The sequence below is a fragment of the Canis aureus genome, chromosome 2 (assembly GCF_053574225.1).
Source record: "Canis aureus isolate CA01 chromosome 2, VMU_Caureus_v.1.0, whole genome shotgun sequence".
Lineage (NCBI taxonomy): Eukaryota > Metazoa > Chordata > Mammalia > Carnivora > Canidae > Canis > Canis aureus.
This window is the reverse complement of record NC_135612.1, coordinates 61850994-61865527: the sequence shown is the minus strand read 5'-3', so window position 1 is coordinate 61865527 and position 14534 is coordinate 61850994. Positions and strand designations below refer to the sequence as shown.

Sequence of the window (14534 nt, the reverse complement as noted above, 5' to 3'; positions counted from 1 at the left end):
TCTCAGCCTCCTTGAGGTACCCACCCCCACTTATAGTTTGAGGTGACAGGAACCAGGGGGGTTGTTTCTCCCAAGTCCTACGCAGGGACCAGGTGCATGGGAGGGCCCTCTTGTTCCTCTGGAAACCCGGCCGCACGCCCTGACTCTGGCTCTGGCTCTGGCTCCGGCTCAGCTGCTGGTGGTCAGGCCATGTTCTCCATGCCTGGAGCTGGGGCAAGACAGTCTGCTCCCTGGGCTGGGCCATGGCCACGTGGCAGTGACAGTGACAGTGTGTCCCCGCATGACCCCTGGCCTCCTGCAGCAAGTGTGCAGAGTTGTTAGCAACAGCAGCTGAGGAAGGGAGATGCAGGTGGAGGAGGGCTGCCATGCAGGCCGTTACACCCTTGTTCGGAGTGTGTGGGGACCATGAGTTACTTAGTGCCGGGGGTGCTGAGTCATTGGTGAGCTTCTGAGTTTGTTACGGTAAGAACTACGTTAAGAACTCCAGTGGCTGGCCCAGCCCGCATGTCCTCGCCTCCTGAGCATCACAGTGACACCGTGTTCTTAGCACAAAGCCACATGCTCATTACCCCCACCCACAAAATAAAAATACGGAATCACAAGTACATGATTTGTACACAGGGTTCGTCTTGTGCATATTTGGAGCCTTCTTTGGTTTGGGAGCAAAGAGCATTGGGCTGCAGAGAAGGCGTTTGGATGGCTGCCAGGCTTCCTTTGCCTGCAAGCCACTGGGTCCTGCTGCAGGGCTCTTAGGCCCCTAGACAATTTGTTCTCAGCCTTTCTTCTAGCACTGTGCTGGGCAGTAGGTATTCAGAGGACAAGGGCCCTGCTTCCTGGGGGAACTTGTGCTAACAGGTGGGGAGGGAAGGCACAGCCTCAGAGGAGGACTCCTCAGAGGGGGACCCCAGGGCAGCTCCTCAGGCAGTGCAGTTAGGGGTGGCCTTGGGTTGAGGGCTGAAGGGCGGGGAGAACAGGCACCTGGCCCAGCGGAGTCTGGATGGCAGGGACCAGGCCTTGCCGGTAGTGCAGCAGCCTCTGAAGGGCTGAGCAGGGGCTACTAGGCAGATGTGCAGGGAGCCCGCTACTCAAGTAACCTGCTAGCAAGGGTTCTCTCTGAACTCTTGTTGGGATATTCAGGTTTGATGAGTGTAGTGGGATGTTTTATTACCAGTTCTGAGGACCTGTGTGCTGCTGCTGCTGGCGATGGTGCGTCTGGGACAGGGAGCCTTGGGCATCTCTGCCTTTTTCTTCAGGCCTACCTATTGTCCTGTTCCTGAGACAGTCCCTTCTTCCCCCTCCCTCTCCCTCCACCTTTTCCCCTCTCTCCCCCCCTCCCTATCTCTCCCCCTCCCTCCTCTTCCTTCCCCCAATCCCTGCACTCCTTTCTCTCTTTGTACTACTGCTCCCTGCTAGGTTCGGTTCTTTCTGCTCACCGCTGCAACAGGTTGCCCTTTCCTGAGCTTGCACACTCTATTTCAGAAGACTTTGCTGAAGTACCCCTGCCAGTGCTGTCTGCAGCCTGGCTTTGCCCTGTCTGTTCCAGGGCTCTGTTGGGCTTGACCTCTGCTTAGCCTGGTTTCCTTCTCTAGTGGTCTTGGCCTGGAGTCTTCAGCACCATCCTGGACTTGCAGTCCACGGTGTGGCCTCCAGGGGCCTCTGGTTTCTTCTAGACTGGGAAGCGTTCAAGTAGCCCGCAGCTGCTCTGTTGCCGTCTTCAAGTAGCCTCAGGAGGACTGAGAGATCTTGAGTTCTTTGGAGTCCAGAGACCTGTCTGAGCTTGTCTTGGGTGCCCTGTGGCCCTGTGCATGTGGTTGGTGTTTAAGAAGCACTTGTGGAGAGCCCCGTGGCAACGCAGAGCAAAGGAAATGAAGGCGGTTTCCCTTGGCACCTATGTTACTTTTTAATAAAAATTGAGAGATTAGGGCAGCCTGGGTGGATCGGCGGTTTAGCGCTGATCCTGGAGACCCGGGATCGAGTCCCATGTTGGGTTCCCAGCATGGAGCCTGCTTCTCCCTCTGCCTGTGTCTCTGCCTCTCTCTCTCTCTCTCTCTCTCTGCCTCTCATGAATAAATAAATAAAATCTTAAAAAAAAGAAATTGAGAGATTAGGGATGCCTGCGTTGCTCAGTGGTTAAGCCTCTGCATTTGGCTCAGGTTGTGATCTCGGGGTCCTTGGATCAAGTCCTGCACTGGGATCCCCAAAGGGAGCCTGCTTCTCCCTCTGCCTATGTCTCTGCCTTTCTCTGTGTGTCTCCCATGAATAGATAAATAAAATATTTTTAAAGAATCAAGAGATTAAAAATAATGTGCTTGTTGCTCACATTTAGGACCCAGTGATTCAGGGGGTGGAGGTGAGAGGTTGGGGTCTGGGTGTGAGTGCAAAGGCAGAGAGTGAGGGAAGTAGCCAGTAGGTGTGTGGAAGGCAGGGGGAGGCCAGAAGGGGCAGGAGGAAGAAGCCGTGGGTCAGGCCTACCCACACCCTGAAGGCCCTTGGCCTGAGGTCCCAGACAAGGAGGAGCGAGGGAAAGAAAAGTGGTCACGTGGCCGAGGGCCCCTCGGGTCAGGCATGTCATGGGACAGCAGTCTGGGGGTTGTGTTCTTCCCCCACGCAGCCAAGTGGCCTAGGTGTGGGGGAGAGAGAGGGGTAATGGGGTGGGGTGTGTGGGTGAGGGTTGTGTGGCACTGAGACGTGGCCGGCGGAGCTCTACCCGGCAGTGCCACAAGGCTGCTCCCTTCTGCAGGACGCCCAAGGGTCTCACACGGGAGAAGAGCAGACATCTGGAGAGCCTCATAGTCCTTAGAAAACGTGAACTTCCTTTATGGCTGAAACTGGTCACTTAGGATTTCAAGTACCCAGGAAATCAGAGATTTTCAGCTGTGATGCTTTTTATATTAAAAATGTGATGCCTTATTTGTTGGACCCAAATCACATTTGGGGAAGTGTCCAGCATAATGACAGTGAATTAATTCTGATCATTTCCCAGAGAAAGAACAAGACCAGTTATTTCATGCACCTGAATTGCTTTGGTCTTCAGACACCAGCTGAATGTCTAGGGATTCTTTAATTTCCTAAAATGCCTATAAAATTATGTAAAGTCATGATTTTTATTTTATTTTATTTTATTTTATTTTATTTTATTTTATTTTATTTTATTTTATTTTATTTTTATCTTTATTTTAATAGTTATTTCTCTCCCCACACACTTCATCCTTTCCTAAATATCCACATGTTGTTTTTCATTTGCTCTTGATAGTGGCCTTTGGAGGCCAGCAGGCAGGAACCTGGCTTGTAGTCATGGGGTGTGAGGCCAGGGTTGCCCTCTGGGTACAAATCTTAAGTGGCAGGGCAAGCACGTGGAGGTCCTGGGGTGACTTTTGTTTTCAACTTTGGATTTTTCTTGTGGTGACACATGCACAGCATGACATCGACTCCGGGTGACGCTCCAGTCTTGCTCTCCTCTGCTCCCCAGTGCCCTCTCCTCTCTGGGGGTTCCCTCTCTGGGTGGTGTGCCTAGCAGAACTCCGCAACTCTTCCCAAGAAGGTAATGTGATGTGTTTTTGTTTCTTTGTGTTTAGGGCTCAAAATTTGGGCGGGGAATCGGACTCACTCAGACTTCTCAACGCACCTCTGCCCGGAGATCATTTGGAAGATCCAAGAGATTTAGTATCACTCGCTCCCTTGATGATCTCGAGGTATTTGATTTTAATTTTTCTCTTTTCTTTGTCAGGTTTTTACAAATGAACATCTACCGTGCAGATAAATTGGAATCTTTCTGAATCCCACCCTAATCCTGATCCCTTCCCTCTGTCTTGGTAACTGTGATTGCCAGGTGCAGGGAGGGTAATGAGAGACTTCTACTGCATAGCCAGGCCTTCCCTACCCCTGCCCATATTGCTGCCTTCCCTGAATCTGCCTGCATCTGCAGAGCGTTGCAGTGGCTTTTGCTCTGTCTTCTGTGTGGCCAGCATGCCTGTAAACACTTTACAGATGTGAGCTTGGCTCACCCCTTACAAGAATTCTGAGGAAGGTGGGGCAGCCCAGGTGGCTCAGCGGTTTAGCGCCGCCTTCAGCCCAGGGCCTGATCCTGAAGACCTGGGATTGAGTCCCATGTCGGGCTCCTTGCATGAAGCCTGCTTCTCCCTCTGCCTGTGCCTCTGCCACGTGCTCTTTTTCTCTCCGTGTCTCTCATGAATAAATAAATAAGATCTTTAAAAAAAAAAATTCTGAGGAAGGGCTTCTCATGGTCCCCTCTTTATTTTATTTTTTAAAGTATTTTTTTATTTATTCATGAGAGGCACACAAAAAGAGAGAGAGGCAGAGACACAGGCAGAGGGAAAGCAGGCTCCATGCAGGGAGCCCGACGTGGGACTCGATCCCGGGTCTCCAGGATCACGCCCTGGGCCGAAGGCAGCATTAAACCGCTGAGCCACCCGGGACTGCCCTGGTCCCCTCTTTAAAGATTGGGTATTGACTCACAAATACAGAGGGTTTTTTTTTTTTTGTTTTGTTTTGTTTTTTTATTCATGAGAGACACAGAGAGAGAGAGAGAGACAGAGACAAAGGCAGAGGGAGAAGCAGGCTCCTTGCAGGGAGCCCGATGTGTGACTCGATCCCGGGTCTCCAGGATCACGCCCTGGGCCGAAGGCAGACGCTCAAACGCTGAGCCACCCAGGCGTCTCCAAGTTCTTTGCTTTTATCTATAGTTCTTAAAAAAATGAACAGACTTTCCTTTCAGAGCCATTCTAGGTCTATAGAAGTGGCAGAAGGCAGAGAGCACCCCGTGCTCCCCATTGGCACCGCCGCAGTGCCTAGGATGCTGATGGGCCAGTGTGGATGCGTTCTTGTTAGGCCCCACTCTGAGCCGTACATTCAAGGCCTGTGAACAGGTATATGGTGTCACATGTGGTCTCTCACTGCCCTGAGAACCTCCCTTTCCCCCCCTGAACCCTTGGCAGCCCCTGATCCTTCTGTGGTTCGTTGTGTGTTCTCATACTTTACACAGATGCACCTGTACCATGTCTTACTCTGCCACCTTTAACACACTGCCTGATGCCTTCAAGTCTGACCCTCATGGCTTTAGTCCCAGTGTGGCACTTGTTCCATGGCATTCCACTGTGAACGTGCTAGTGCTGTTGACAGGCACCCGGTGGGAAGTGGGGAAACCTTCTCCCTCTGGGTGGGGTGCTGCGTAACAGGGTGGCCACTCCCACACAGGCTCTGGTCACCCCTCCTCTCTGGCACCAAGTGCCGTCAGACTAGATTTTTCCCATTTTAGTGGAAGGGCAGCTTGTTTTACTTTGCATTTCATTGATGATGCGCGTGGCCAAGTGGTCTACTGTGGGCTCTCTGGCCAGTCAGGTTTTCTCTGTTATGAATTAGCAGCCTGTTCATATCCTTTTCCTATTTTACTAAAAAAGATTTTGTAGTACTTCTTTATATATTATTCTGGATATGGGTCCTTTGTCAAATAAATGTTTTGAAAAAATCTTTGTGGCTTATTTCTACGTTTGTTTAGGGTGTCATTGGTTACACATATATTTAATTGGAGTAAACTGGTTACAGCATAAAATTCATCATTGTTAAGTGCCTCGTTCAGTGGCATGACACATATCACAGTGTTGGGCAGCTGTCCCCCCTGCCCCACATCCCCAGCACTCTTCCTCTTGTAAATGGAAACTGTCCTCATGAATCCCTGGCTCTCCATCCCCCTCCCCTCGCCCTGGAACCCACTGTCACACTTTCTGTCTCTGTGGATTTTGATGACCCCTAGGTCCCTTATGTAAAAGAAATCATAGCAGATTTGTACTGGAGCCCAGGGTCCCCAGATCCTTCTGTGGGCAGCAGGTGTCAGAATGTCCTAATATTTGATCCATTTTTCCATTGCATGGATATTCCACCTTCTGTTTATCCATCCATCTGGCAGTGGACGCTTTGGTTGCTCCCACCTTTTTGACTGCCATGGATAATCCCGCTTTGAACTCGGTTGTGCAAATATCAGTGTGGTTCTATTTTAAAAACTAACTCTAAGATAATTTCTTTTGTTTTTTTCTATTTTTTTTTCTCTAAGATAATTTCTTACAGACTGAATAACAATAAATGGAAACAAACTGACTTTGGTTGTTTCTTGCTTAAAAGAGTAAGTTAGTTTGTGTTTTAATGTGAAAGGGGAATCATTGAATGTTAGAGCCAGAAGAGGCCTTTGAAAGTACCTCATTGTCTTCTTGGCTAGATGAATTTTTGTTGGAGTCAGAGGGTGGGTTGAGGGGCTGGAGCTGTGGTGGCAGTGAGACCCTCCCCTGTGGTCTCATGGTAACCGCGGGGCGGTTCAGGCCAGTATGCTGGGTTTGGTTGTCAGTGGTCAGCATAGGCTCCAGTGTATCACCCACACTCCTGTGGAAGAAGCAGAGGTGTGCGTGCCGCAACGCACAGGCCAGGCAGAGCCTGCTGCCTGGGGACCCTCAGAGTGGTGCTGGTCCCACCAGAAGGGGGTCTGGACTAAGCCCACATTCTCGGGTTAGGTGGCTTGCCAGGTGTTTTCGTGTGTTTCTGGAAGGATTGTGGAAGGGGTCTGAGCCTCCAAGAGGTGACGAAGTAGCACCAGCCAGGCTTATGGTGGCAGCCTGTGGTCAGACGTTCTTTTCTCTGATGCAGGCCCTGGCATGCGTGCCGCAGGACGCTGTAGTTGGTGCTTACTTCTCCTTGCCCAACAGGAAGTCCCAGGACTTCCCACAACATGCCACCATCGCGTGCACTGTGGTCTGTGCTCTTGATCAAGGGCAGGCTGGGCGGCTCAGGTCTTTTCTCTCTGACCTTTGGGTTGGCTCTCTACAGAGATTGTCACGATCTCTGTTGTACAGATGGGGAAACTGAGGTGCAGATTCAGGAGCATTTTCCTGGCCATGTCAGACTGCAAAGCTGTGGTCTTTCTGCCACATGTGGAACCTCTCACTTTTGTGAAAATAGTACATTAGGGACATAAGATTGAATCTTTGCTGTTTTTTTTCTGTCTGAAGATTTCAAAATGTAGAAGATACAAATAACTTTTATGAACATTCGTCACTGGTAAGCTTCTCTCTGAGGGCAGCTTGTTGAACACATTGTCTGTACTTCCCTTTGTCGTTCTTTAACAGGTGTCCTCAGCAGTCTCTGAGACTGTCCCCAGACTCTTGGGCTTCACTGCCTTGTATGGCCCCCTCAAAGAGGCACCGGCTTTCACGTCAGCCTTCAACTGGTACTTACTCATCCTGGGCTTCTTGGGAACATTCTCTCCATATTGCAGGGGCCTCCGCATCCCTTCAGCTACCACCGGCCCAGCTCCTCTGCACAATCCATCTTGGGTCCACTTCCCGGGGCCCCTTAGTCCCCTGGAGTTAGACTCAGATGAGAGCTATGTAAGCCTAGGGACAATGAGGAGGACCCAGTAGGACCACATAAAATGGTAAATGTATGGGTCAACCCAAATGAGTGGTGACTGTGTAAAACAAGAATAACTGTGTTCTATTTGGTTTAAAAATACACAAATTTACCTGACACCATAGCACTAGTCTGAGCTCCAGGGAGGGTAGAGGGTGCAAGTTCAGATGCTTAAATCCCTGCGGAAGAAGGTAGAGAGAGAGGAGCCAGTAATTCTTCGATTCTTATAATGTGAGGATGCATGCTGTAATCCCCTGAGTAACCTGAGGCAATAAAACAAGGAGTAATTTTAGGTTGCAAGAGGGAAAAATGGAGTTATGAAAAACAGTCAATTCAAAAGAAGGTGAGAAAGTTGAGAGGCGAGACAACAGGAGGGCAAGAGCAGAAACTGCTGACAGGAGGCAGCATTTGGCAGAGCTGGGGTTAAGCCCAGATAAGTCAGTAAGTACCTTTATTTTATTTTATTTTATTTTATTTTATTTTATTTTATTTTATTTTATTTTAATTAATTAATAAGATTTTATTTATTTATTCGTGAGACACAGAGAGAGAGAGAGAGGCAGAGACACAGGCAGAGGGAGAAGCAGGCTCAATGCACGGAGCCCAACGTGGGATTCGATCCTGGGTCTCCAGGATCACACCCTGGGCTGAAGGCAGTGCTAAACCACTGAGCCACCCGGGCTACCCAGTGCCTTGATTTTAAATAAATTAAATATTTAATTAAAAAGAAAAGATTGTCAGACTGCATGAAAAATATCATACTATACTAGAGACACATGAAAGCTTGAGGACACAGAAAGCAAATAAAAGAACAGGAAAGGACTCACCATGCAATGCTAATCAGAAGAATGGAATAGGGTGCCTGGGGAACTCAGCTGGTTGGACATCTGCCTTCGGCTCAGGTCAGGATCCCAGGGTCCTAGAATCAGAGCCCTGGGTTCTTCCCTGCTCGGTGGGGAGTCTGCTTCTCCCTCTCCCTCTGCGCCTCCCCCCTGCTCATGCTCTCTCTCTCTCTCTCTCTCACTGTCTCTCAAATAAATAAAATCTTAAAGGAAAGAAGAACGAATGGCATAGCTGTATTGATGTCAGAGTTGGCTTTCAGGCAAGAAGCTGTCCTAAAGGTGAAAAGGGAACCTTCACGATGTGAGCGGCAGTAAGAAGTCACAATTCTGAATGTGATATACATTCAGGAGTATGCTCTCAACGTATCTAAAGCAAGAATGGCTAGAGACAAGAAAATACTCTGCTTAATGCCTGGCAGGTTGAGCAGGAAAAGGGTCAGTAAGAATCCAATCAGCATGACTCCCACCCTGGCCTCCTGGACGTCATGTGGCACTGTACCCAGTAAGTGCGTTCTTTCTACTCCCTTGTGGGATGTTTATGAATGCTGACCACGTGCTGGACCATAAAGCAAGTCTCAGCAGATCTAGAGGACTCTTCAGTCTGTCCCCTGCTGCAGCAAGGTTGACTGGAAGCCGGTGGCAAGGAGGTGGTGCCCACACACCTGTAGATAAGTGATCCACTGAAAAGAGAATCATTGGGGGCTTGAAAAGAGAATTGAAAAGAAAACTTGAAAAGAGAATCATTGTGGGGCTCAGAGCATATTTAGGATGACACTGGAATGGGCGCATCTGGCCCAGGGGGGTGCTCACAGTGTTCCCATGCCTGTATGAGAGGGGATGGAAAGCGGAAGGTTGTCTTGAGGCTAGAGAGAATGTGGTGAAACTGACCTGGAGAAGTAGAGGCTGGACAGTGATGGAAGCAGAAGCAGAAATTAATGAAACAAATTAACAGACTGAAACAGTAGAAGAATACATAAAGAGGGGTTAACTGCGCAACTCGTTTTATGAGGTCTCCAAAACCTTGGCTCCAAAAGTTGATGAGGACCTGAAAGGAGAGGGGAGGGGCAGGGCTGCCCACTGGTGAGCACAGGTGGGAGGACTTCACGCCCTGACATAAGCATAGTCCAGCAGTTCATGGTCATTCCAAGGACGTGTTTTTTTTTTTTTTTTAACACTTGAAAGTCAAAATAATTTACCATATTAACAGAGTAAAGTAGAACAATCGTATATCATCTCAACAGCAACAGGAAAAGCATTGGGTAAAGCTAGTATCCATTCATGGTAAGAACAAACAAAGCAAAACAAAATTTAACAAAATAGGAATTAAAGGGAACTTCCTCAATCTGACAAGGACATAAAAACCCCTAGAGCATGCAGTGTACTCAAGCTTTCCCCTTGAGGTCAGGACCAAGAGGAAGATGTGTGCTGTCACCAGTTCTATTCAAATGTTTATTGCCAGTTTTAGCATACTAAGAAAGTAAAAACAATAGAGAATTAAAAGCCACAAAAGAAAGATGAAAATGTTATTATTCTCACAGGATATGATTATGACATCAAAAATCTAAAAGAATCTATAGTCATTATTGAAATTAATGAATACTTGGCAAGCTTGATGGATAGTCTGTCAAAATACAATAGTCAGCTGTGAGTACAGTCAGACAATAGCATATAGATTCAATGCAATTTCAATAAAAATCCCAAAAGGTGTTTTGTTGAACTTAAGATAAATCTAAAATTTGCCTAGAAATGCAAAGGACCGAGTAGCCAAGATATCCTTGAGGAAGAATAGGTAGGAGGAATTCTGCTATTCGCTATCAAAACTTGCTACAACGTGAGAACAATTCAGGACTGTGTAGGTGTCGGTACATGGATGGACAGACAGACAGTGGACTCAACGAGCATGCATAAAAATAGACGCATTGCCTACATAATTGGGCTGTGTGCAGAACAGGGTTGAGTGTGGTCTTTTCAGTGGTGCCGGGGTAGAGAGATCCATGTGAGAAAAAGGAAGTCCATTCTCCCCATGCCGTACAAACAACTAAATCCAGCTGTGTTGTAGATGTAATGTGAAGGGCGGCACAGGAGAGTCACCAGAGGGTAATGAAGGCACATAGTCTCGTGGTGTTGGGGCGAAGAAAACATTACCCAACAGAGAGCTTGAACCATAAAGGCAAAGGCTGATGCCCCAACTGGGTGAATGTTAGGACCCTTCATTTGTGCAAATGCACCATTGCTAGAATACGGGGTGGGGGCATTGGTGGTGGTGGCCCCCAAGGTCCATCCATCTGAGGATGCCTACCAGAAAGTGGGCATGAGACTCAGATGGAGATTTTATGAAAGATGACACCTCAATGACACATCCAGCCACATTCGTCATCAGGAAGGTACTGTTACTACCGTGGTGAGGCCCATATGCAGAGCCAGCTGGAATGAAGACCACAGTGTGGAATGTTGGTGTGGCTGGGAAGCAGCCCTGACCCCTCTGAACCCCTGGGGCGAGGGTGACATTATCTACTGCATGTGGAGGTACATGGGCCCTGCAATCTGGAGCTCTGTTCCCTCAAAGCAGACGGCACGTATGCAGGAATTCGAAACAGCACAGTCCTGGTTTGCTGAAGCCGAAGCAACCTGTCTGTCCACCCACCCTGGGAAGGAGTCTCTAGGGGTCTCCACCCAGTGTCGCTGTGGGAGGCTGTTGGCCACAAAGAATGAGAAGTGGTTTGCTGTGGTCCTTCCAGCAGAGAGGGCCGAGCAGTGAGTGGGGGTGGGGTGTGGCGAGGGCAGGCCGGTGGGGGCTCCTCTCCTTAGCTGTTCTGACCAGCCTGCCGGGAAGGCTTGCAGGGCACAGAATGGGTGAGACTGCAGGCATGTCAGGGTATGAGTGCCGGGAGATGGACAGTGTGGGAAAGGTGCTTGTCCAGCACAGTGGTGACAGCTGTCATGGGCGGGGATTAGAAATGCCCTGTGAGAGACACCTGGGTGGCTCAGTGGTTGAGCATCTGCCTTTGGCTCAGCTCAACATCCCAGGGTCCTGGGATCGAATCCCACATTGGGCTCCCCGAAGGGAGCTTGCTTCTCCCACTGTCTAGTCTCTGCCTCTCATGAATAAACAAATAAAATCTTAAAAAAAAAAAAAAATGGGAATGGCCCATGAGTCCCAGGGCATAGGTGATTGGAGAAAGGTGGCCTCAGGACCTCTGGTTCCTCTGATTGGGCACAGGCATGGTGGGAAGGCTCCTGGACTGAGCTGGTGGGTGCCTGGTGCTTGGCCGGGGCCCAGGGAGAGGGTCGAGGGTCCCTGGGGTGAAGAAAGAAGGACCTAGGGATGCTGGTGGGAGGCATCTGGTACTGGGGACCTCCTGCATGGAGGCATGGCAGGCGTTGGCACATTTGTGGTAGGGTGATGGCAGTGGGGGAACTGGCCACATTTGTGGCCAGAGATGGGCTGCCGTGAGAATGTTCACGTGGAGCCCTTGATGCAAGGGGCCAGCACGAGAAGATGTGGGGGACAGAAGGGAGGGCAGGCCAGGCTGAGACCTTGGGTCTTACTCCAAGTGTGAGGGAGGCTTTGGGATGCTGAGGGAGAGAGGGAGAGAGTGACGTTCCGTGTCGAGTACAGAGTGCAGTAGTGTGTGTTTCATTGCCAGGGAGTGGGGCTGTGTGGGGAATGTCCTATGGTGGCACGCAGGGTGGTACAGGAGGGATGGGGCCCAAATCTTGCCTGCGGCACCTGGAAGCCACTGTTTGAGCTCTGCAGATGCACTCCCTGCCTTTAGGAGTTCCCAGGGCATTGAGAGGCACAGAGGAAGCTCTTAGGTTTCTAAATGACCAGGAGGGACCACCACCCATCAGACTGGAGAATGTGAAGGTGGGAGAGAAGCAGCTGGGAGAGCCAGCAGGAGCCCTGGGGGCTGGAGTCCACGAGAGGGGTTGGGGGGCTGGGACTGGGCAGAAAGGTGGTGGTTAGGGCCAGAGTCTACACATGGTGGCCTTCAGGCCTTCAACTTTATTCCTGTGAATAAAGTTTTATTGGCACACAGAGCATTCGCATGTATGTGCTGCTGTCACAGTGGCAGGGTTGGGTGGTCCGGCAGTGACCCATACACCTGGAAGTGCTTCTTCTCAGCCCTCCTCAGAGCAAGCTTGCTGTACCCTAGAGCCACCTGCCTGACCTTGCTGCAGCCTTGGGAGTGGGAGAGAACCTGGCCGCTCTGTAGACTGTGGCCTTCAGCCCCTACTCGTGGCCTGAGATCCCATCCCTCTCTAAATGGGCTGTCCCATGAGTGCTAGCCCCCCCGCCCCCCGCCTGCCCTGCTGCCCCTGGAGCCTCTCTGGTTGTAACTAGCATACCACGGGGAGCTCCCCATTGTTCCTTCTGGCTCTCACTGTGCCCTGGCCCCCTCCATGGAGTCCTCCCTGTGCCTGGTGGTCTAGAGCCCTCCCCACCCAGGAGGTTGGCTGGGGGACCCCCCTGCCACTCCAGGTGTATTTAGCAGGGACTGGCAGTTCAGGGCCTGGACGGCAGGGGGCGCTAAGGCCATACATTTCATCCCAACCTGTGTAGACTTTCCTTTGGCGGGGATAAGGGGATGGCACCTGCCCCTGAGATTGGGCTGCTCCCTGTGTTCATCTTCCTCTGCCACGCTGGAACCTTCAGTAGAGTGTGTATGTTCCAGAAGGCCTGGGAGTTCCTGACGAGTCCAGGGCATTAAGGGGAAGGTGCTCCCCGCTCCAAGACTGGCATGGGACTGGGGGCAGGAGCCCATGAGAGAGAGGCACCTGGGAAGGCAGGAGGCTGCTGCCATGGGTCCAGAATACAAGAGAGGCTCCTTGGTTGGCTCCTTTACCAGGATTTTCCAGGTGACGACAGAGGATTCTCTGCCTGGCTTGCTGGTGTTCCTGTGGGGATGCCCTCTGTTCCCCTCTCATCTGTGAGCTTTGGCTGAACCCTCCCCTGGCATGCTCCCTGAGCTGCTCTGCCCTGGGGCCCCACAGGACCTCTGCTGCCATTCCCAGGTGCTTGTACTGGACAGGACAGACTCCTGGGCAGGCCTACTTCCTGTTTCAGCTTCTGGGGCCAGAGCACCCCACCAAAGGCCCCTAGCTCCTCAGTTGGTTTGCACCAACACTGGTAGTGAGCTTCTCACTGCCCCTCTGGGCAGCTCACTGCTGAGGCCAAGCCTGTGCAGCACCACACAGCACCCCTGCCAGGCTTTTCTTCTTGTACCCAAACCCACACTTGGTTTTATTAGGGGCTGGTCTTTATGGGCCCAGGTCTGAACTCAGCCCTGACTGGCCCTGAGCTGGCACCCATCAGGATAGGGAGGATACAGTGGTGAGTGTTTGGTGTCAGAATGTCTGGACACTTGCTCTCAGAAGCTGCTGGAACTCTTGGACACTTGGGCAGCCTGGGAATCCCTTCTTCCCCCAAAGGTGAGCCGGGCTCCAGGAGCTGAGGGCACCATTTGGCACAGGGGGGGTTGCCGCCAGGTTCTTGCCCCTGTCCCTTCCCTCTCCTCACCCTACACAGCAGGGAAGGGCACGCTGACAGCAAGAGGGGAGACATAGCCCCAAAGGGACACAAGGACTCTGAGAGACAGTGGCGCCAAGAGCCAGATAGGCATGTGGAGCCTGGTAGGGGTAGGCTGCTGTTTGCGCCCCATGTGACAAACCACAGACAAGATGAGATTGTACTTCCTTTGCTAGGCAGTGGGCTTTTCTGTCTGATATGGTTACAATGAAAACAGACTAGAGGGCAGCCTGGGTGGCTCAGTGGTTTAGCGCTGCCTTCAGTCCAGGGCCTGATCCTGGAGACCCGGGATCGAGTCCCACATCGAGCTCCCTGCGTGGAGACTGCTTCTCCCTCTGCCTGAGGCCTGAGTCTCTGCCTCTCTCTCTCTCACTCTCTCTCATGAATAAATAAATAAAATCTTAAAAAAAAAGAAAAAAGAAAAGAAAAGCAAAGAAGAAAACAGACTTGGCACCTGAGCAGTAGTATAGCCGGCATGGGACCCAGGTGCCGGGTTTTCTAGAGGTCCACGTCAGAGGTCCCACGCTGTGCCCCGTGGGCATGGCCCACCCATCCTACGTTCTGCTTCTATGCTCTTGCCACCTGGTCCAGAGCCTGGCAGACCTTTGGGACTGGAGGCCCACTGTGCTCTCCCCAAACCTACAGGTTAGTACAGGCCCCTTGGAAATCAGTGCAGAAAATATCCAGATCACAGAGTCACACAGCTGTGACCACCTGTGAAAACCTGCCAGAGTGTTTCCTCTGAAGAT

At 50.9% G+C, this 14534-nt stretch overlaps 1 protein-coding gene across 8 annotated transcripts in view; it reads left to right on the top strand.

Annotated features, from left to right (window-relative positions):
• The window catches only part of RGS12 (regulator of G protein signaling 12), a 119991-nt gene that overhangs the window by 40322 nt on the left and 65135 nt on the right, over nt 1-14534 (top strand). For all 8 annotated transcript variants that reach the window (XM_077875669.1, XM_077875660.1, XM_077875642.1 and 5 more), the window contains exon 3: nt 3576-3692. In XM_077875669.1, the coding sequence (XP_077731795.1) occupies nt 3576-3692 (117 nt within the window). The remainder of the gene's footprint in view (nt 1-3575; nt 3693-14534) is intronic.